The sequence below is a fragment of the Pongo pygmaeus genome, chromosome 15 (assembly GCF_028885625.2).
Source record: "Pongo pygmaeus isolate AG05252 chromosome 15, NHGRI_mPonPyg2-v2.0_pri, whole genome shotgun sequence".
NCBI classification, from domain to species: domain Eukaryota; kingdom Metazoa; phylum Chordata; class Mammalia; order Primates; family Hominidae; genus Pongo; species Pongo pygmaeus.
The window spans coordinates 76,614,360-76,635,373 of record NC_072388.2 but is presented as its reverse complement, the minus strand read 5'-3'; the positions used below and the strand labels follow the sequence as shown (position 1 = coordinate 76,635,373).

At 41.7% G+C, this 21,014-nt stretch overlaps 1 protein-coding gene across 1 annotated transcript in view; it reads left to right on the top strand.

The window, feature by feature from the left end:
• The window catches only part of ALKBH1 (alkB homolog 1, histone H2A dioxygenase), a 33,733-nt gene extending 13,739 nt beyond the window's left edge, over nucleotides 1–19,994 (top strand). Inside the window, exons 4-6 of the mRNA XM_054447554.2 lie at nucleotides 13,069–13,159; nucleotides 17,184–17,377; nucleotides 18,799–19,994. Of these exons, the coding sequence (XP_054303529.1) occupies nucleotides 13,069–13,159; nucleotides 17,184–17,377; nucleotides 18,799–19,228 (715 nt within the window). The 3' untranslated portion in view covers nucleotides 19,229–19,994. The remainder of the gene's footprint in view (nucleotides 1–13,068; nucleotides 13,160–17,183; nucleotides 17,378–18,798) is intronic.
• The last annotated feature ends 1,020 nt before the right edge of the window (nucleotides 19,995–21,014 follow it).

Sequence of the window (21,014 nt, the reverse complement as noted above, 5' to 3'; positions counted from 1 at the left end):
ATTACAGGCAAGCACCACCACACGTGGCTAATTTTGTATTTTTAGTAGAGGTAGGGGTTTCTCCATGTTGGTCAGGCTGGTCTCGAACTCCCAACCTCAGGTGATCTGCCCACCTCGGCCTCCGAAAGTGCTGGGATTACAGGTGTAAGGCACTGTGCCTGGCCCAAAAAAAAATTTTTTTAATTAGCTGGGCATAGTGGTGTGTGCCTGTAGTCCTAGCTACTCGGCAGGCCGAGGAGAGACTGTCTCTAAAAATAAATAAATAAATAAATACAATTTGATAGATGCAGGGATAGACATTATAAGATATAATGGGAATGGTCACTTAAGTAGCTAGGCTGGAGGTAGATTATAGAAGATGCTTCCTGGAAGCCATAAGTAGGCAGAATTGGTAAAACATGAAGGAGGAGAGGTGGATTTGGGCCAGATGGTAAAGGGTTTAGTCATGTAGAGCAGGGGGGTCCCCAACCATGGGGCCGCAGACCTAGACAGGCGAGCATTACCACCTGAGCTTCGCCCCATCAGATCAGCAGCAGCATTAGATTCTCATAGCGTGAACCCTGTTGTGAAGTGTACATGCAAGGGATGTAGGTTGCGCACTCCTTATTGAGAATCTAATGCCTGATGATCTGAGATGGAACAGTTTCATCCCCAAACCACCCCCCATCCCCACTCCATCCATGGACAAATTCTCTTCCATGAAACTGGTCCCTGGTGCCAAAAAGGTTGGGAACCACTAATGTAGAGCACCAGTTCTGGAGTCAGACTGACTGTGTTCAGATCCCAGCTCCACCACTTAATAGCTGTGTAACCTTGAGCAAGTTCCTTCACCTTTCTGTGTCTCATAACAGTTCTTTCCTTATTGAATAGTACGAGGATTAAACAAGATAATACGTGAGAAGTCCTTTAAAGTGCCTGTTAAAACCATTTTACCAACTTTGTGTCCTGTTTGGTGTTACGTGGCCTTAATGTTGTAGTTTTCAGAAGCTGTCATGCCGATTCTAACAGAGTAAAGAGAAGATTTTCTTAAGGGGAAAGGAGAAGTAAAATTCAGTGGTTTTTTTTAAACCTTGGTCTGTAGGTTATGGTATCGACAGGAGCAGTGAGGAAAACCCTGTCCATAAGCTTTTAGTAGTGTCTTCTTCACAACTGAGAGCAGGGGAAAGGAAGATCGTGGTTGAGTAAAATTAGTCCAAGAGAACCTACTGCTATTAAACCAGACTGTGTTTTCAAGTAATTTTTTTTCCTTCTGGATATGACTCTGCAGAAATCCCAGCTGTCTTTTAAGATAGCTCAGATGAATCTCTGTAATAAATCATCCTGTAAACAATGGTGAGATGCCTTTTTTTGGTCTAATAAATTAGCAAAAATAAAAAATTTGGTGGTCATACGTTATGTTGTCAAGGGTTGGAAGAAATTGATATGCTCAGACATTGTACTGGCAGCATTGAAAATCGATTAAGGCCAAGTTTTCATTGTATCACTATGTGATACGTGCTTCAGTTTCCTTGTGTGAGAAATGAAGGTATTGGACTGGATAAGCCATTCAAGGTAATTGAATCATGGGTAGTCAGGGTCATGTGGACAGTACATGGCAGCTCTCCCAACTTTGCCAGAATCTCTCAGAACAGGAGAGAGTCTGTTGTTCAAAACAGTTCCCCTGGAGATTTTGATTAGGTATCATAACATCCTCTGACATTGAGAACCACTGAAGTAAAGGACCTCTAAGATCCTTTTGGTTTTAATTTTCTAGAATTCTATGGTCAGGGAAGAAAAAACTTTAAATAGGAAATGAAGAAGAAATACTTGAACTTAAGCAAAAGCAAAAATTATTTTAAAAAAATATTGAACTTAAGGACTGTTCAAAAAATTAGAGTACCTCAATTCTGTTTTTTTTTTTTTTTTCAAAGTGAATGGCATAGCTAGAGATTGTTGTAAAAGTGTACAAGAGTTACGTGGAGGCCGGGCACGGTGGCTCACACCTGTAATCCCAGCACTTTGGGGGGCCAAGTTGGGCAGATCATCTGGGTCAGGAGTTCAAGACCAGCCTGACCAACATGGTGAAACCCCGTCTCTACTAAAAATACAAAATTAGCCGGGCATGGTGGCACATGCCTATAATCCCAGCTACTCAGGAGGCAGAGGCCGGAGAATCACTTGAACCTGGGAGGCGGAGGTTGCGGTGAGCCGAGATCACGCCATTGCACTCCAGCCTGGGCAACAAGAATGAAACTCCATCTCAAAAAAAAAAGAGTTATGTGTAAACATCTTCATTGTGACATTGTTTGTAACAGAAAAAAAATGCGAAACAGCCTAAGAGTTCATCAACAGGAGACCAGATAAATCTAACGTGACATATCCCAGACATAGAATGCAGCCGCTGTGCAAGGATTAAAAAAACTTTAAATGCAACCCTCTAGTATATATCCCAGACTTCAAAGCCAGAATAAATTCAGTCATTTCTCACCATCTCCATCACAACTGCCTTGGTCTAAGCTGCCATCATTTCTTATCTAGAGCACTGCCGTAGCCTCCTAACCAGCCTCCCTTCGTAGCACAAACTCAGGTGTGGTTCCAAGGGCCCACCTTGATTAACAGTGACACTTTTATCACCAGGAAATTTCAAGGGTTTAGAAGCTCCCTACCAGGAGCCAGGGACAAAGGCCAGTCAAATTCTTTGTTACATAACATCATCACATTTAGAAAAAATCCAGAATTCCTAACCATGGCTGTAAGGCTGAGATGACCTGGCCCACAGCTACCTCTCTACTCTCATTTCCTACCATTCCTACCTCATTTCCTTTTCATTTGTTCTTTTCTGCCACATTGACCTCCAGTGCTATCCTTAAACACATTAGGCATGCTCAAGATTTTTTTTTTGTGCAGGCTGTTCTACTTAGGAAGCTCTTCCCTTAGATCAACAGTGTCTTGCTTCTTTTAAGTCTTTGTTCTGATATCATCTTAGAAGAAAGTCTTCCCTTATCATTCAGTCCACAAGAATCTCCTACTTCCCCTCATTCTTTATCTTCTTGCTTTTGTTTATTTATTGCCACTTTTTTTTAGAGACGGCGTCTCGCTATGTTGCCCAGGCTGCGTTGAACTTCTGGGCTCAAGCAGTTCTCCCACCTCAGCCTCCTGAATAGCCGGAACTACAATTTTCTGTCTGTTTTTTGTTTTCTGAATTTTTTTGCTTGATTTTTTTTTTAATTAAGTGCAACATAGTTGCCAAATAACAACTTAGCTTTATTTGTTCTGTAAATTAGCTTATGAAATACTCTTATCTATTTTTATGTATATGAAAGCTTTTTTTCCACTGTTACCCTCATTGTGGAAGCAGAATTAATCCTCTCCTCTTTCTACTTCTTTAAGACTGTTTATAATGCTAGTATAGCATTTATTCTGGTGAATTGAGTCATCTATCCCTGTCTCCTTCCATTGCCTTCCTTTCCCATCTTGAAAATTTTGTAGCCTTGATTCTTACCACAGTTCTTTGTATATATTAGAAAGTGCTCAGTAAATATTATTTCAATTAAATTCATATTCCCTCTTTATTAGTCCAATAAGAACAATGCTAAATTTGAGAAGGATCATTTAGAGACTATATAGCTTTTCTTCTTATTTTTCACTAATTTATTAAATAATGTACATTTGTGTCTTAGAAAATATGTGATGCTAGGATAGCTATGAAGAAGAATAAAAGCCAGTGAGGGAGGGACTGTTAAAGGAGGAACCCAGGTACTTAAATAAGGAATTTACAATACCAAAGCATGTATACTTGAATAGAAGTTGCAAGGTGCTTTGGGGGCACAATATAGGAAATGGCTGAGAGAAAGACTTCCCAGAAGAAGTGAGTGTAAACTGTATGAAAAAACAAATTGGAAAAATCTGCTAGGCTGAGAGTGGAGTAGAGCATTTCAATAGAGAAAACTGTATAGTCAGAGGCACGGCCATGAAAAACGTGAGAGTAGCATACCTTGTGGGAAATGCTTGGAGATGAGACTAGAAAGGTTAGTTAGAGCCAGAATATAAATGGCTCTACATGCCATCTAAGAGTGTGGACTTTGTCCTATTAACAGTGGGTATTTATCAGGATTAATAACAGATTTTTCACTTCAGAAAAATAACTCTGTGGTAGTGGAGGAAATTGACTGAAAATGCAGTGGTTGCAAAAAGCACAATTAAGAATGTAGTTCAGGCCAGGCGTGGTGGCTCACGCCTATAATCCCAGCACTTTGGGAGGTCGAGGCGGGGGGATCACCTGAGGTCGGGAGTTCAAGACCAGCCTGGCCAACATGATGAAACCCCGTCTCTACTAAAAATACAAAAAATAGCCGGGCATGGTGGCAGGCGCCTGTAATGCCAGCTACTAGGGAAGCTGAGGTGAGAGAATCGCTTGAACCCAGGAGGTGGAGGTTGCAGTGAGCCAAGATCGCACCTCTCTACTCCAGCCTGCGCAACAGAATGAGACTCTGTCTCAAAAAAAAAAAAAAGAATTAGGCTGGGCGCAGTGGCTCACACCTGTAATCCCAGCACTCTGGGAGGCTGAGGTGGACGGATCACGAGGTCAAGAGATCAAGACCATCCTGGCCAGCATGGTGAAACTCCGTCTCTACTAAAACTACAAAAATTATCCGGACATGGCAGCACGCACCTGTAGTCCTAGCTACTCAGGAGGCTGAGGCAGGAGAATCCCTTGAACCTGGGAGGAGAGGTTGCAGTAAGCTGAGATCACGCCACTGCACTCCAGCCTGGCGACAGAGCAAAAGCAGAGCAATTGAGACTCTGTCTCAAAAAAAAAAAAGAATTTAGTTTAATCCATGTAAAAGATGATAAAGGCCTCAAAAAGATGTTGTCTATAGAACTTAATTACCAAGCAATTACAAAAAGGGAGAGAAAAGAAAGTTAACAATTATCTACAGATTTCTACATGGCAGTGAGGGTAATACTGAGGCTTGTAATGGAAATAAGTATTGAAAGAAGAAAAGAATGAGCAGAGACTATCCTTAGTGTAGTTGAGGCCATACTGTTTTTTGAAATGCCTGTAGGGTATCCAGGTGGAGATGTCCAGCATGATTTTGGAAATACAGAACTGAGCTTAGGAGTAACGTAAGGGTGAGAGGGACGCGGAGAGAAAGAGATGAGATGAGGGAGTTACACGTAAAGGCCATAGTGAAGCGCTGAAAATAGATGTGATTTTCTTTCTTCTTTTCACTTTTCTTTCTCATCTATAGAAAAGAAGGCTGTTGGCCCCAGGAAGCATCAGCACAGGATGAAGAAAATAGAGCAGGAAAAGACATCAAGCAGCCAGAAGGATATGAAGAAAAACAGAAGAAATGCTGTTAGAGGCTAAGGCAGGAAAATGTTTCAAGAAGAGAAGGGCCAGCCATGTCAAATAGGTCTAGGATTTGACAATTAATTAGTGTAATGAAAACTAAGAAACTAGATTCAGTAGTGGTGTAAACAAAAGTCAGATTATGGTGAGGGGAGAGAGTGAGGAAGGCAAATGTTGAATTTTTTAAAAGTTTAATTATAAAGAGAAGAAAAGATAAGTAGGGGGTAGAAGGAGGTGAGGTATAAGCAGGGTAGCTTGTATAAGTGACAAAGAAAATGTTTTTGTTGTTCATTCTTAAGTATGTAGGAGTATTAAACATGTTTGAAGGCCAAGAGGAAAAAACAAGTTCAGAAGAGGACTTGAAAGTATGAGAAGAAACATTCTATTAATGGAGAAAGGCCTCAGAGGCTGTGTCAGGGAAATACGATATAGTATAGGTAGGGAATTAGCTTTGGAAGAAAGAAGTAGGACCACTTCTGAAACCAGGAGGATCAGGTGAAAATTTAGAGAAGTTTAGTGGTGTGGGGGAGGAAAGTTGAAATTGTTCACTGGATCATTTGAGCAGGCTTCTGTTTTCTCACTGACATAGAAGGAAATAAGAACAAAACTAAGGACTTGAGATGAATGGTGAAGGTTTAGAACAGAAGACGGATAAGACTGAATATTTGCAAGATAGCAAAAGGATGTTAACAGTTACGGTGGCATTGGATGTCCATTGCAGCGAGTGACTGGGAGTGTCAGGTTGAGCAGGGAGAGAGAACTGGAAGCACTCAAACACTGAAAGAATGGGGCGGCCAGGCACAGTGGCTTACACCTGTAATCCCAGCACTTTGGGAGGCAAAGGCGGGTGGATCACAAGGTCAAGAAATCGAGACCATCCTGGCCAACGTGGTGAAACCCCGTCTCTACTAAAAATACAAAAATTAACTGGGCATGGCGGCACACATTTGTAGTCCCAACAACTTGCGAGGCTGAGGCAGGAGAATCACTTGAACCCAGGAGGCAGAGATGGCAGTGAGCCGAGATCACGCCACTGCACTCCAGCCTGGCGACAAAACGAGACTCTGTCTCGAAAAAAACGATTGCTAAGAGAAATGCCAACGCTTATGTAAGGCACTTACCCGTGACAGAAACCAAGCAAACTGCTGTATGAGCACGTTCACCAGTGGAGAAGGTGGCCAGCCCACCCATCCATCATCCTTCTGCTAGTGCCTGGAGAAGGCAGCAGGGAGCATAGCATGTTTCTTTTTTAGTGAGACCCAATAATTAGGGTCATGTTTGCTTGAACACATTCTTTTGGATAATTGGATAAAGATGTATTAGGTGCCAACATATTTCCTGCATTCTTCAAGGTGAGAGTTGTATTGGTACTGATCCTTCTTGACCTCCTTTTGGACAAGTCAGGTTTAAAAAGAGAACAACCCACCCCTTTTAGTGATTCTCTCAGTATTTTATGCTTAAAAATGATCTGGAAGCATGTTAAATGGTTTTGGCCTTACTATTCACAGTGTTCAAGAACAAATCTTAGAGTTTTTGTTACTCAAGAGGCCCATGAGTAACCAGAAGGGTCCTTAAATAGTACTAAGACAAGAAATGTTTAGTGCTGGCCAGTCCTGCTCTCAACATGTTGAAGGCAGATATTAAGAGTTGTTGCTACTTTCCTTTCAGAAAATACAAAGGCAAGAATTGAAATCAGGTTTTCAGAAGAGAATATAAAATTGAGGGTCTAATGCACTTACATGGGTCTAATACGTTACAAAAATATATATCATTGCCCCCAAAATGGCATAGACACTCAAAGATCACAATTTTTCTTGCAGTAAGCAAGTTTTTAAGCTATTCTTTTTTTTTTCTTTTTGTTATGAGGACTGAACTTAATGCTTTTCAAAGTAAGACTCGACTCTGGCTTGTTTTACATCCCTGGACCAGTCATCCTCTATCCTCTATAACGCAAAAACTCAAAGCCTTCCCCCCCCCCGAGACAGGGTCTCACTCTGTTGCCCAGGCTGGAGTGCAGTGGCACAATCTTGGTCTACTGCAACCTTCTCCTCCCAGGCTCCTGCCTCAGCCTCCCGAGTAGCTGGGACTACAGGCGTGCACCACCATGCCTGGCTAATTTTTTGTATTTTTAGTGGAGACGAGGTTTCACCATGTTGCCCAGGCTGGTTCTCCAACTTCTGAGCTCAGGGAATCCGCCCACCTCGGCCTCCCAAAGTGCTAGGATTACAAGCGTGAGTCACCACGCCCAGCTCAAAGCCTTTCTTTTAATCATACAGTTAGAGTCCTTTTTTTTTTTTTTTTTTTTTAAGACAGTCTCACTGTCGCCCAGCCTGGAGTGCAGTGGCATCATCTTGGCCCGCTGCAACCTCCTGGGTTCAAGGGATTCTCGTACCTCAGCTTCCTGAGTAGCTGGGATTACAGGCACCGACCACCATGCCTGGCTAGTTTTTGGTTTTTTAGTAGAGACAGGGTTTCACCATGTTGGCCAGGCTGGTCTTGAACTCCTAACCTTAAGTGATCCGCCCACCTCAGCCTCCCAAAGGGCTGGGATTACAGGCGTGAGCCACCGCTCCCAGTGAGAGATGTTATTTTGGCTTCTTAGAAAAGGAACTAAATTAGAAAAGGTATATTACAGGATGATTCTATTCATGCTGTCACTATAATTTTGATAATTTTTATTGTTAGTAACATAAACCTGTGTTTATAAAACATATCCTCTGTTCTTGAGGATTAGACTAAATTCTTTTGGTGGAAAAGCAGTTTGTTGTGGCCGTATCAAATGTCTAAAATACTGTCACCTTTTGAATTATTTCCAAAGCTGCATTATTGTTACGTTTATTGTTTCAGATCAGTCTGACATTGATATAACAGTATGGATTCTTCATAAAATGAGGCTGGGCACGGTGGCTCATGTCTGTAGTAACGATACTTTGGGAGGCCAACGCAGAAGGATTGATTGAAGCTAGAAGTTCAAGACCCACCTGGGCAACATAGAGAGACCCCGTCTCTACAAAAAAATTAAAAATTAGCCAGGCATGGTAGCACACACCTGTAGTTCTAGCTACTCAAGAGGCTGAGGTGGGGAGGATTGCTTGAGCCTGCAGCAAGCTATGACTGTTAGGAGGCTGAGGCAGGTGGATCACCTGAGGTCCAGAATTCGAAACCAGCCTGGCCAACATGGTGAAACCCCATCTCTACTAAAAATACAAAATTAGCCGGGCGTGGTGGTGCATACCTGTAATCCCAGCTCCTTAGGAGGCTGAGGCAGGAGAATCACATGAACCTGGGAAGCGGAGGTTGCAGTGAGCCAAGATCGCGCCATTGCACTCCAGCTTGGGCAACAAAAGCAAAACTCCGTCTCAAAAAAAAAAAGAAGAAAGAGAAGAAAACAGTCTGTTATTGAGCTAGAAAGAAATGGAAGGTATTGTGTTTTGTTTTTTAGTTTGGGCTAGAATAGTGGTTTTCAAAGTGTAATTCCTGGACCAGCAGCATAAGTATCATTTGGGAACTTACTAGAAATGCAGTTCTTAGGCCCCCACCCCAGACCTGCTGAATAAGAATTGATAGGTCTGGACCCAGCCATGTGAGTTTCAACAAGCCTTCTAGATGATTCTGATGCACATTAAAGTTTGAGAAACACTCGGCAAAAATTAAGTGGGTTCTGTAATTAAGACAGGTTCTGTAAAGGCTTTCAGTAGAGCTCTTAAGACTCTTTGCACCTTTCAGCTGGAACTGCCATCTTCCAGTAATTTGCCAAAATGACGAACACAAAGGGAAAGAGGAGAGGTACCCGATAGATGTTTTCTAGGCCTTTTAGAAAACGAGGTTGTTCCTTTGGCCATGTATATGCGCATCTATAAGAAAGATGATATTGTCAGCTGGACGCAGTGGCTCATGCCTATAATCCCAGCACTTTGGGAGGGTGAGGCAGTTGGAGCACCTGAGGTCAGCAGTTCAAGACCAGCCTGGGCAACCTGGGGAAACCCTGTCTCTACTAAAAATACAAAAATTAGCCGGGCGTGGTGGTGCGTGCCTGTAATTCCAGCTACTTGGGAAGCTGAGGCAGGAGAATCGCTGGAACTTGGGAGGTGGAGGCTGCGGTGAGCCAAGATTGCACCACTGCACTCCAGCCTAGGCGACAGAGCAAGACTCCATCTCAAAAAAAAAGGAGGATGATGTCGACATTAAGGGAGTGGGAATGGGTACTGTTCAAAAAGGAATGGCCCACAAATGTTGCCATGGCAAAACTGGAAGAGTCTACAGTGTTCCTCAGCATGCTGTTGGCATTGTTGTGAACAAGTAAGTTAATGGCAAGATTCTTGCCAAGAGAATTAGTGTGCGCATTAAGCACTCTAAGAGCCGAGATAGCTTCCTGAAACGTGTAGTAAAATGATCAGAAAAAGAACCCAAAGAGTAAGGTACCTGAGTTCAACTGAAGTGCCAGCCTGCCCCACCCAGAGAAGCACACTTTGTGAGAACAAATGGGAAGGAGCCTGAGCTGCTGGAACCTATTCTCTATGGATTCATAGCATGATAGGTGTTAAAATACCCCTGGACTGTTTGTTTAAAAAAAAAAGACTTTGCAGCTTGGTGCGGTGGCTCACTTAGCACTCTGGGAGGTCAGGGAGGAAGGGTTGCTTGAGGTAAGGCGTTCAAGATCATCCTGGACAACATGGTGAGACTACATCTCTGTATTTTTCTTTTTTGTTTTAATTAAACAATAAAAATAGGCCAGGTGCAGTGGCTTACGCCTGTAATCCCAGCACTTTGGGAGGCCAAGGCGGGTGGATCACCTGAGGTCAGGAGTTCAAGATGAGTCTAGCCAACATGGTGAAACCCCATCTCTACTAAAAATACAAAAATTAGCCAGGTGTGGTGGTTCATGCTGTAATCACAGCTACTTGGGTGGCTGAGGCAGGAGAATCACTTCAACCTGGGAGGCAGAGGTTGCAGTGAGCCAAGATCGTGCCATTGCCCTCCAGCCCGGGTGACAAAGTGAGACACCGTCTCCAAAAAATAAAATTTTTGAAAAGACTCTTTGCCATTTAGATACTCAGGGTGCCATCTATTTTGAGTTCTGGATTCCAGTCTTAGATGACCAACTTCTTTCATCTTTTACCATCTCTCTTTTTCCCCCTCCTCAAAGACACTTAGCTTCAATATTTATAAGATCATCATCATCATCCTTTTCTTCAACAGCATTTTCTTGTATCCTAGAGGTTACCTTAAAATAAGGAATTGGCTACAAAGTAATATCTTGGAAAGAGAAATAGAATGGATCATCTCTGTAGGGTGCTTATGTAACTCTGGAACTACGTTTATATTTCCATTAACCACAAAGTCCACATGAGTCATACTTATTTTTCTGTCTCAGGCTACTAAAAGAACATGTTCTCTAGAGGAGAACATCAGGGAGTTCTTTTATTTGTACCTTTAGCTGAGTAAACATTGGTAGACCTCAAGTTGTGTTAATAACTACATTACATTTTTTTCATTTTTTGGTTTTTATGCACAAATATTAAATAATGTGTGGTTGTTATCCATATTGTAATTGTTCAAATCAGTTAGTTGCTGTCAGTGGCCAAGCCTTATATTTTTCCCTAAATTATTAGTTGTCTGTCTCCTGTTGTGTCAGGGAGTCCCCAAAACCACACCCAAATTTGATGATTCGCCAGGAAGACTCAGCACTCAGCATGTGGTTGTACTTACAGATTTATCACAGTGAAAGCATACAAAGCAAGATCGGCAAAGGGAAAAGGTGCCTGGAGCAAAGTCCAGGAAAAACCAGGTGCATGCCTCCAAAAGTCCTCTCCCAAGGAAGTCACACCGAATATGACAATGGGTTGTGACAAAATCTGTGAAATGTCTACCAAAGAAACTCAGTGCCTAGGTTTTTACTAGGAGCTTGTCATGTAGGCAGCCTCTGCCTGACACATGCCAAAATCACAAACTCCCAGAAGCAAAGGAGGTGTTGACCATAAACCATATTGTTTGCACAGTTTAGGTGCAGTAAGCCACTCTTAACACTTCCAGAAAATTGTGTGAACCTTGCCAAGGACCATCTTTGTAAGCAGACCATCAGTCAAGTCTACTATGTCTCTTCTGCACACCTGTCCTAAGTAAACCAGTGTTTGTCCATTTCTTTTTATCTGCTGGTCTTGACGTATGTATGTGTCATGATGTCTTTCTTAGAATGTAAACTCTGTGAGGACAGATAGCATCTATTCCGTAAACTCTTTGTCAGACATCAAGATGAGTGCCACTGAACAGTGTGGGTCTCCATAAATCCTTTGCTTTTGGTTGTGCTGTGTGCTCATACTGCATCACTCCCTGTTTAAATGCTGCCCATTCTTCAGTGTCGTGCTCAACTCCCAACTACCAAGAAGCCCCAACTGATTCGACAGCTGACTTTGAGCTCTCCTTTTTCTTAATTCTCGTGCCCCTCAAAGTCTGCTGTTTACTTTAGTACTAGACTTTATACTGCGTTCAGTTTCCCTCTAATTTCTCCTTAGACTTTCTATTACATTTTCCATTTCCTGTCACAATCAGATTCCTTAAAGGAATCTGATTTTTTCTTTTTTAAACAGCCATAGTTTTGGACAAAAAAATTTTTGATTGATCAATGATGTAAATAACAGAGAAAAATTAAATCATTAGACCTACCATTTTCATATTTTTAGCTATTTGGAGGTGAGCCAAACAAACAAGCTTCCTCTTTAGAAAAAGAGTAGTGGTCCGGTCGTGGGGGCTCACGCCTGTCATCCCAGCACTTTGGGAGGCCGAGGCAGGGAGATCACCTGAGGTCAGGAGTTCAAGACCAGCCTCAATGTGGAGAAACCCCATCTCTACTAAAAATACAAAATTAGCTGGGCGTGGTGGTGCATGCCTGTAATCCCAGCTACTTGGGAGGCTGAGGCAGGAGAATTGCTTGAACCTGGGAGGTGGAGGCTGTGGTGAGCCAAGATCGCGCCATTGTACTCCAGCCTGGGCAACAAGAGCGAAACTCTGTCTCGAAAAAAAAAAAAAAAAAAGAGTAGTTAATCACATAGATTTGATCAGACAAGATGTAATTGCAGAAAGAGCACCTCTCGGTTTTACAGAAACCTCCTGTGGTTTGAACAAGGGTATGTCAGAAACCAAATCAGTTACAGTGGTGCCTTAATTGTTAGCTAAGCCTTGGTTATCTAAGCTATGTTATACAGAGTTAAAGAAGTCATGTTAAACCAGTTATTTTTTATCGTACTATACACTATATTTTGCTAAACTTTTTTTTTCCCAGCCTGCAATTCTGGGAAGCCACCGTCATTATAGACATAGAAATCATTGTGATTAACCGTACCCTGCTTTTAGCAAACCAAACTGAAAATGTTCTGTAAGTCATGTTTTTGATTGCCCATAGTGCTCTTGGTACCATTTCCCATGGACAGGTAAAGACATTTCTCTTGTCATTGTTGTCATTCTTATTTTATCATTACCAAGATGCTGGAGGCTTGTGATTTAAAGTTGACCCCATTCAGCAGAGGATTTAGAACAAAGGATTATAAGTTAGAAGTGCTAACATGTTTTTCTCTGTTAATGTATCTTGGTCTATTCATTTATCTCTTCTAATTTCTCCTACTGAGTCTTGGCTAGCAGCTTATACCATGTAATACTAAATTTTAACTCCAGAGTCCATACAAATGACTATTGCTGCCATTTTACATGAATAATTCCTCTTTTGTCACCAATCTTTGCAGATATAAAGAAGTGACTAAACGGAGACCCCGAAGTTTACTGGAGAAACTGCGTTGGGTGACCGTAGGCTACCATTATAACTGGGACAGTAAGGTATTCAGGTTTTCTTAATTCTTTTGTTTTCTGTTTATAGGCTTCTTTAGCCCACATAGTTGTATTTCTTCCTAACCACGCTTAAGATATCAAGATTATACATTTGTGGGAGGATCCCTTTCTTTTATTTCCTTTAAAAATCTCAACTCGGCCAGGGGCCGTGGCTCACATCTGTAATCCCAGCACTTTGGGAGGCCGAGGTGGGTGGATCACTTAAGGTCAGGAGTTTGCTGCCAGCCTGGGCAACGTGGCACAACCCTGTCTCTACAAAAAATACAAAAGTTTGCCGGGCCTGGTGGCACATGCCTGCAGTCCCAGCTACTCAAGAGGCTGAGGTGGGAGGATTGCTTGGACCCAGGAGGTGGAGGTTGCAGTGAGCCAAGATCGCACCACTGCACTCCAGCCTGGGTGACAGAGCAAGACTCTATCTCAGAAAAGAAAAAAAAAAATCTCTCCTCAGGTATCTCAAGAGGAATGAATTTTATTATATCAGAAGTCACCAGTGCTTTCTCACAGTAGGTTCCAAGAATATAGAACTGTTTTCAAGAGCAGTTCTCACCATCTTTATTTCCATTATTAGTGAGAGTTTGTTGAGCATATATTTTTCTTTTTCTTTTTTTTTTTTTAATTTTTATTGTGCAACAAAGGCACATTCAAGAGCACTTATTTTTCTGTGTAATATCTGCCTGGAGTAAAAGAAGCTCCATGTATTTCAATTGTTCATTCGTCAGCTCACAAAAGAACTTCCAACATATGGATACCGATCGCACGCGGTGGCTCACGCCTGTAATCCAAGCACTTTGGGCGGCTGAAGTGGGAAGATCGCTTGAGCTCAGAAGTTCCAGACCAGCCTGGGGCAACATAGTGAAACCCCATCTCTACAAAAAATAGAAAAATTAGCCAGATGTGGTGGCGCATGCCTGTGGTTCTAGCTACTCAGAAGGCTGGGGAGGGAGGATCGCTTGAGCCTGGGAGGCAGAGGTTGCAGTGAGCCAAGATTGTACCACTGCAGTCCAATTGGGTGACAGAGCAAGACCCTGTCTCAAAAAAAAAAAAAATATTTGCCTGCTCTATAATGTCTAGGAAGGAAGGAGGTGGAAAAGAATTTCCTACAGTTGACAGTTTCGTGTTTTCTTGAGCTACAATTTCTTCTTTCCTATCCTCTATGCTTTAGAAAATGCCTTGTAACTAGCAGTGCAGTGCCTCTTGTCTCAATTAGACATTTGCCACCAAGTGGATATACTGATCATAAGAATAAAATGAAAAAAAATATTGGTATAGACCATTTTCTTTGCCTACTAACCAGTTACTTTCTTTGTCTGTTTTTTTTGTGTATGTGTTTTTTTTGTAATGGTCTTACACTGTCACCTAGGCTGGAGTGCAGTGGCACAATCACTGTAGCCTTGACCTCCCCAGACTCAGGTGATCCTTACACCTCAGCCTCGCAATAACTAGTTACTTTCTAAAAGCTCCACAATTCCAGCCAACCCAACCTATTAACAGATACATTAACTGCTCCAAATAATGACAAATTTGTTTTAAAAATATTTGTGATATAATTCTTACTTTCAGCGATACAGACTCAATAGGAAACTAGATATTTTGGGGGGGGAAATGCCATGTGATTTTCTTTGGATTAGACAGCCTGAGTTTGAATCCTTCCTCTGGTAATGATAGTGCCTACCTCATAAGGCAGTTGTGAAAATTAAGTGATCAGTGCCTATAAAGTGATCTCAGTGGTGTCTGGCTATTCTAAGCAGTTAAATGCATTATCACAATAAATGTTAGCTTTTTTTTTTGGTGATAATATTTTTACTGTTGATATTGTTATTCCCCAAGACCTCAAAGTTAACCTCATTGACTAAGAAAAACAGGGAGTAAAAATGACCAAAAACTGAATGAGTAGTAAGAGAAAAGTGAAAGAGAACTTTAAAAGAAAAAGTAGTGAGTAATGCAGAGACAGTTTGGGCAGGGTTGAAAGCCCAAAAGGGTGATTATTTCATTATAGCAGAGGCTATCTACAGCCAGAATGACAGCCTTGACTGTTTGATTATCTGAGGAACTAAAGCTTAAAATGATAGAGGAAAACTTAAAGTTCTCTAACCACACTTTGAGTTTTGATAAATTAAATAGGAACTCTTCTAATTTGCAGTTCAGTAAAAGGAGAAAAAATAAAAAACAGAAAAGTTCCAACTGAAGAGACCAGGCCATTCATCAAGAGTCTTCCTTACACCTGAAGTTAAAGGTCACTTCTGGCCAAAGTAAATACTTGCTGTCCAAACCTGTGACTCTGCTGCTTCAGCTAGAATGCATCCAGACACTAGTAGAGATATGAGACAAAAGTAGATTTTCTGATCAGATTTGAGGTTAATTTAGCAAAGAAAAGTGAGAGCAGAGGAGCATCAAGACAAAAGAAGAGTCTGTCAGGTACATGTAGCCCAAATAGCCCTCAGATTCATCCATATAGGAACCTGTAAGTGAAAGTCTTAATCATAACTGCAGCCATGTCACTCATGCAGGAAGATGTTATAGAGAGTATTATGGCCAGGCCAGGCATGGTGGCTCACACCTGTACTCCCAGCACTTTGGGAGGCCGAGGCAGGCAGTTCACTTGAGGTCAGGAGTTCAAGACCACCCCGGCCAACATGGTGAAACGCTGTTCCTACTAAAAATGCAAAAATTATCTGGGCATGGTGGCGGGCACCTGTAATCCCAGCTGCTCAGGAGGCTGAGGCAGGAGAATCACTTGAATCTGGGAGGCAGAGGTGGCAGTGAGCCGAGATCGTACCACTGCACTCCAGCCTGGGTGACAGAATGAGACTCAGTCTCAAAAAAAAAAAAAAAAAAAGAGTATTTTTTTTTTAAGTGGAAAAAGATATTTGTGATCCTTAGGTGTAAAAACAGAGACAGCCCAGGGAAGTAAGTTCAGGAAATTACTTCCAATTTAAAGGCCTATCTTGGCCATGCTATAAATGAGAGTTAGTTCCGACGTTTTGAGCATGTCATCCCATCAGATTGACCAGTCAAATTGCCACTAAGCCATGTTGCGAGCTGAGAGGTCCAAAACCAAACTGGCTATAGTATTTGAGTTGCCTTTTTATAAATTAACTTTTTAGTTTAGGATAGTTTTAGATTTGCAGAAAAGTTGAGAAGATAGTACAGAGAGAGCTCGTGCTCTCCCCCTATTATTAACATCTTACCTTAGTATGGTACCTTTGTCTCAAATGGTTAACCAATAGTAATACATTACTGTAATAGCATTCGTACTTCATTTAGATTTCCTTAGTTTTTAACTAATATCTTTGTTTTTATATCTAATTTTCTATTATCCAGGATCTTATCCAGGATACTACATTATATTTAGTCATTGTGTTTCCTTGGGCACCTGTTGGCAATGACAGTTTTGAGTTGCCTTTTTACCCTAATAGAACTATCTCATTTACAGATAGAGTATACTAACTGGAGGGTGGTGGAGTAATTGCTTCATGTATAGACTCAATGCAGTATATAGCACAGTGCCTGTTATATAACAGGTGCTTGGGTTTTTGAACGATTCATTATTAGATCATTGGATACCCCAAGAATGGATGGATAGACCGGGCACAGTGGCTTATGTCTGTAATCACAACGCTTTGGGAGACTGAGGCAGGAGGATCGTTTGAGACCAGTCTAGGCAACATAGTGAGACCCCATCTCTGCCAAAAAAAAAAAAAAAAAAAAAAATTAGCCAGGCATGGTGGCACGTACCTGTGGTCCTACCTACCTGGGAGACTGAGGTAGGAGGATCACTGAGTCCAGGAGGTCTAGGCTACAGTGAGCCATGATCATACCACTGGACTTTGGCCTGGGCAACAGATTGAGGCCCTGTCTTAAAAAAAAAAAAAAGAATGGATAGATAATGCTGTGTTAGTATGTTAATATGACTTTGTATGTAAGATTATTTTAAAGTGGTAATTAATCTTACAGTTTCCTGTATTCCTGAGATCGTTGTTTATTTTTCTTATTCTCTCTACATTTACCAAAGAAATACTCAGCAGATCGTTACACACCTTTCCCTTCTGACCTGGCTTTCCTCTCAGAGCAAGTAGCCGCTGCCTGTGGATTTGAGGATTTCCGAGCCGAAGCAGGGATCCTGAATTACTACCGCCTGGACTCCACACTGGGAATCCACGTAGACAGATCTGAGCTAGATCACTCCAAACCCTTGCTGTCATTCAGGTGAGTTAGTTCCAGGGATTTGGGATTACTTTTTATCATTTAATTCTTTTTTCTAAGGCATTTTACTCTAAAATAAATACAGGTATTTAACTTTAAAAAAATGGTTGGACTCTGTAATCTTCCACTTCTGGGAATTTTAACAAATTATAGTTAGTATCTCTGTTTAAGACACATGGAGCCTACCTTTTATTTTTTATTTATTTATTTATTTATTATTTTTTTTTGAGACAGAGTCTCGCTCTGTCGCCCAGGCTGGAGTACAGTGGTGTGATCTCAGCTCACTTCAACCTCCGCCTCCCAGTTTCAAGTGATTCTCTTGCCTTAGCCTCCTGAGTAGCTGGAACTACAGGTGCACACCGCCACACCCAGCTAATTTTTTTTTTTTTTTAGTAGAGATGGGGTTTCACCGCATTGCCCAGGCTGGTTGTGAACTCCTGAGCTCAGGCAATCCGCCCACTTCAGCCTCCCAAAGTGCTGAGATTACAGGCGTGAGCCACCGCACCTGGCTGTAGCCTACCTTTTATAATGAAAGGTATTGTCAGTGCTCTGTGGAATAGACAAGTGGAAGGCCATAAAAGCAAAGTGAGTGACCTTTGGTATAGAAGAGCAAAATATAGAGCAAAGCACAAAAGCCTGAGTAGTTTACTCTCCTTGTCTCCCTAAAAGTAAGTTTAAATTTGTGCCAAGTTTTGCATCTGTATCTCAGGAAAGTGCCTTTTATTAATTGCCTTATCTTTAAAATGAGGAATGGTAAACATAGTAAAGAACTCAAATGATTTTATTGAAAGACTCGAAGACACATCAATAGGCTGGGCATGGTGGCTTACACCTGTAGTCCCAGTACTTTGGGAGGCCGAGGCCGGTGGATCACTTGAGGTCAGGAGTTTGAGACCAGCCTGGCCAACATGGTAAAACCCCATCTCTACTAAAATACAAAAATTAGTCGGGTGTGGTGGCACACGCCTGTAATCCCAGCTACTCTGGAGGCTGAGGCACAAGAATCACTTGAACCCAGGGGGCTGAGGTTGCAGTGAGCCGAGATCGCGCCGCTGTACTCCAGCCACTCCAGCCTGGGTGATGAAATAAGACTCTGTCTTTAAAAAAAAAAGCATCAATAAAACTTAAATGGATAATGTTAAAGCTAAGTTCTCCATTTGCTTATTTAACTGCATCCAATTTTATTTTGCAGCAGTTCTGTGGGCTGTCATAACTATAGGTAGAATGTCATGAGTTGGTCACTCATAGACATAAGCCAGAAGAGAAGGATCTTAACACAGTTTAAAAAGGAGGATTTGGGAGCAATAAATATCAAGCCGAAATTACAAAATAACACAGTTGGCAGTAACTTTCCCAGTCATAGTTAATAAACAAAATTTATTTATTTTTTATTGTTGTGTGTTGTTTTTACTTATGTTTTGTAGCTTTGGACAGTCTGCCATCTTTCTCCTGGGTGGTCTTCAAAGGGATGAGGCCCCCACGGCCATGTTTATGCACAGTGGTGACATCATGATAATGTCGGGTTTCAGCCGCCTCTTGAACCACGCAGTCCCTCGTGTCCTTCCAAATCCAGAAGGGGAAGGCCTGCCTCACTGCCTAGAGGCACCTCTCCCTGCTGTCCTCCCGAGAGATTCAATGATAGAGCCTTGTTCTATGGAGGACTGGCAGGTGTGTGCCAGCTACCTGAAGACCGCTCGTGTTAACATGACTGTCCGACAGGTCCTGGCCACAGACCAGAATTTCCCTCTAGAACCCATCGAGGATAAAAAAAGAGACATCAGTACAGAAGGTTTCTGCCATCTGGATGACCAGAATAGCAAAGTAAAACGGGCCAGGATAAACCCTGACAGCTGAGACTTGGAGATCCCATCCTTTTACTCAGGCACCTGCTTACCGTAAATGACCATGTTATTGTGTATTGCCGTGGACTTCAGCACCCAGACAAGCCAAAAACAGAGACAGGGAAGAACTCATTGTTGATCACACTGTTGCCTTGGAACCCATGCAGAAGTAAACTCAGCCACTTTGCTCAGAGAAGTGTTTGACATGGTCTGATCCTAGTTACATGTTGGCTGTAATGTATGTTGAGAAGTCAGTCCAAGGAGGTATGTTCTTCCACAACAGCCTTCTCAGCCTCTGCTATTTCCTTTGAGGAAGGTAGAAGTGAGTTTCCATGTTTGCAGAGTATTTAAATACCTCAGATTTTATTAATGGGAATACAGTACCCCTCCCTCCACTCCATCTGGTAATTGATGGTAAAATTGTGGTTCCATGAACCAGCTATTAGTCTCATCTTCTTAACTCCCTCAGGCATCATCAAATTGTTTGATCTTCTCTTCCACCTCTCTAGCTCTCACAGAAGAATCCTTTACACATGAAAACAATGGAACTGGAAAGTCTTGTCTCTTAGAAAACAAATTAATCACAACTGTCTCTCTTGCCGAAAAGGTAAATATAGGTAAACCCAAGGAAAGGGGAATTTAGTTTCTCCACACGTCATTTCGGTCTCCAAACTCCCTGTTGGCTTTTTAATGCAATTTTAATTGTTGGAGTAAAAAAGTCCCAAGGGTGTTTTGTTACTGTTTTCTCCATGAATAAACTCACTTGATTTAAAATTAAAGATCTATATCTGTCTTTGGGGTTTAGTCTATCTGGGATTAAGGTTTTTTTTCTGTTTTTCTTTGCCGTATTGTTCATGCTATTGAAGCCCTCTAGCTGTTTCTGCCCTACACCATTCTGCTCTGCCCTAAGTATTCTTTGTGGCTGTCTCACAGAAGACAGAACATTTCTTGATATTCCAGTCACTGCTGTATTGTCTGAGGGTAAGCGGCTTGGAAAATGTAGGCAACACCAAGTTTTGATCTTTATATCCCCAACAATTTGACTGACTATATCATGGTCCAGGTTACTTTACGTTTCTCTGGACTTCGGTTTCCTCATTCATAAAATGAAGATACTATAGACTACCATCTTCCTAAAGGGATATTGGTATTTGAAAGAGAATTAAGTGCTCCTTCCTAGAAACATGATGTGCCAAAATTGTTTTATTATATGGGCTCTTTGAAACATCCTAACTTCCTTGTGTGGAGGACTGGCTGGAAGCCCATTTGGTACCTACTGTTTGCAATGCATGTTATTAAATTTACATGTCTCATCTGTCCTGCTCTGCCCCTTTTTTAAATTACGGGCATTGAATATTGAATTCATATGGTAATAGCAGGGTTTTTTAAATGAATAAAAATTATGGATTTATCTCTTACGTGTAAGCTAGGTTCTTTGTTTTTGTTTTTGTTTTTGTTTTGAGTCAGAGTTTCACAGTTGTTGCCCAGGCTGGAGTGCAATGGCACAATCTCAGCTCACTGCAACCTCCACCTCCCAGGTTCAAGCGATTCTGCTGCCTCAACCTCCTGAGTAGCTGGCATTACAGGCATGCGCCACCACGCCTGGTTAATACCACTGGATAAGATTACCACTGTTAACCTTAAATTTTCTACAATGTATGTTAAATGTGACCTACAGAAACCAATATACTGTCATTTAGTAAATCCAACAGAGACAGTCTAGCATTAAGACAGATTATTCTTTCTTCACTTGTGTGTCAGATAAAGGCATTGGTTTGTGTATGGGAACCATGTTGTAC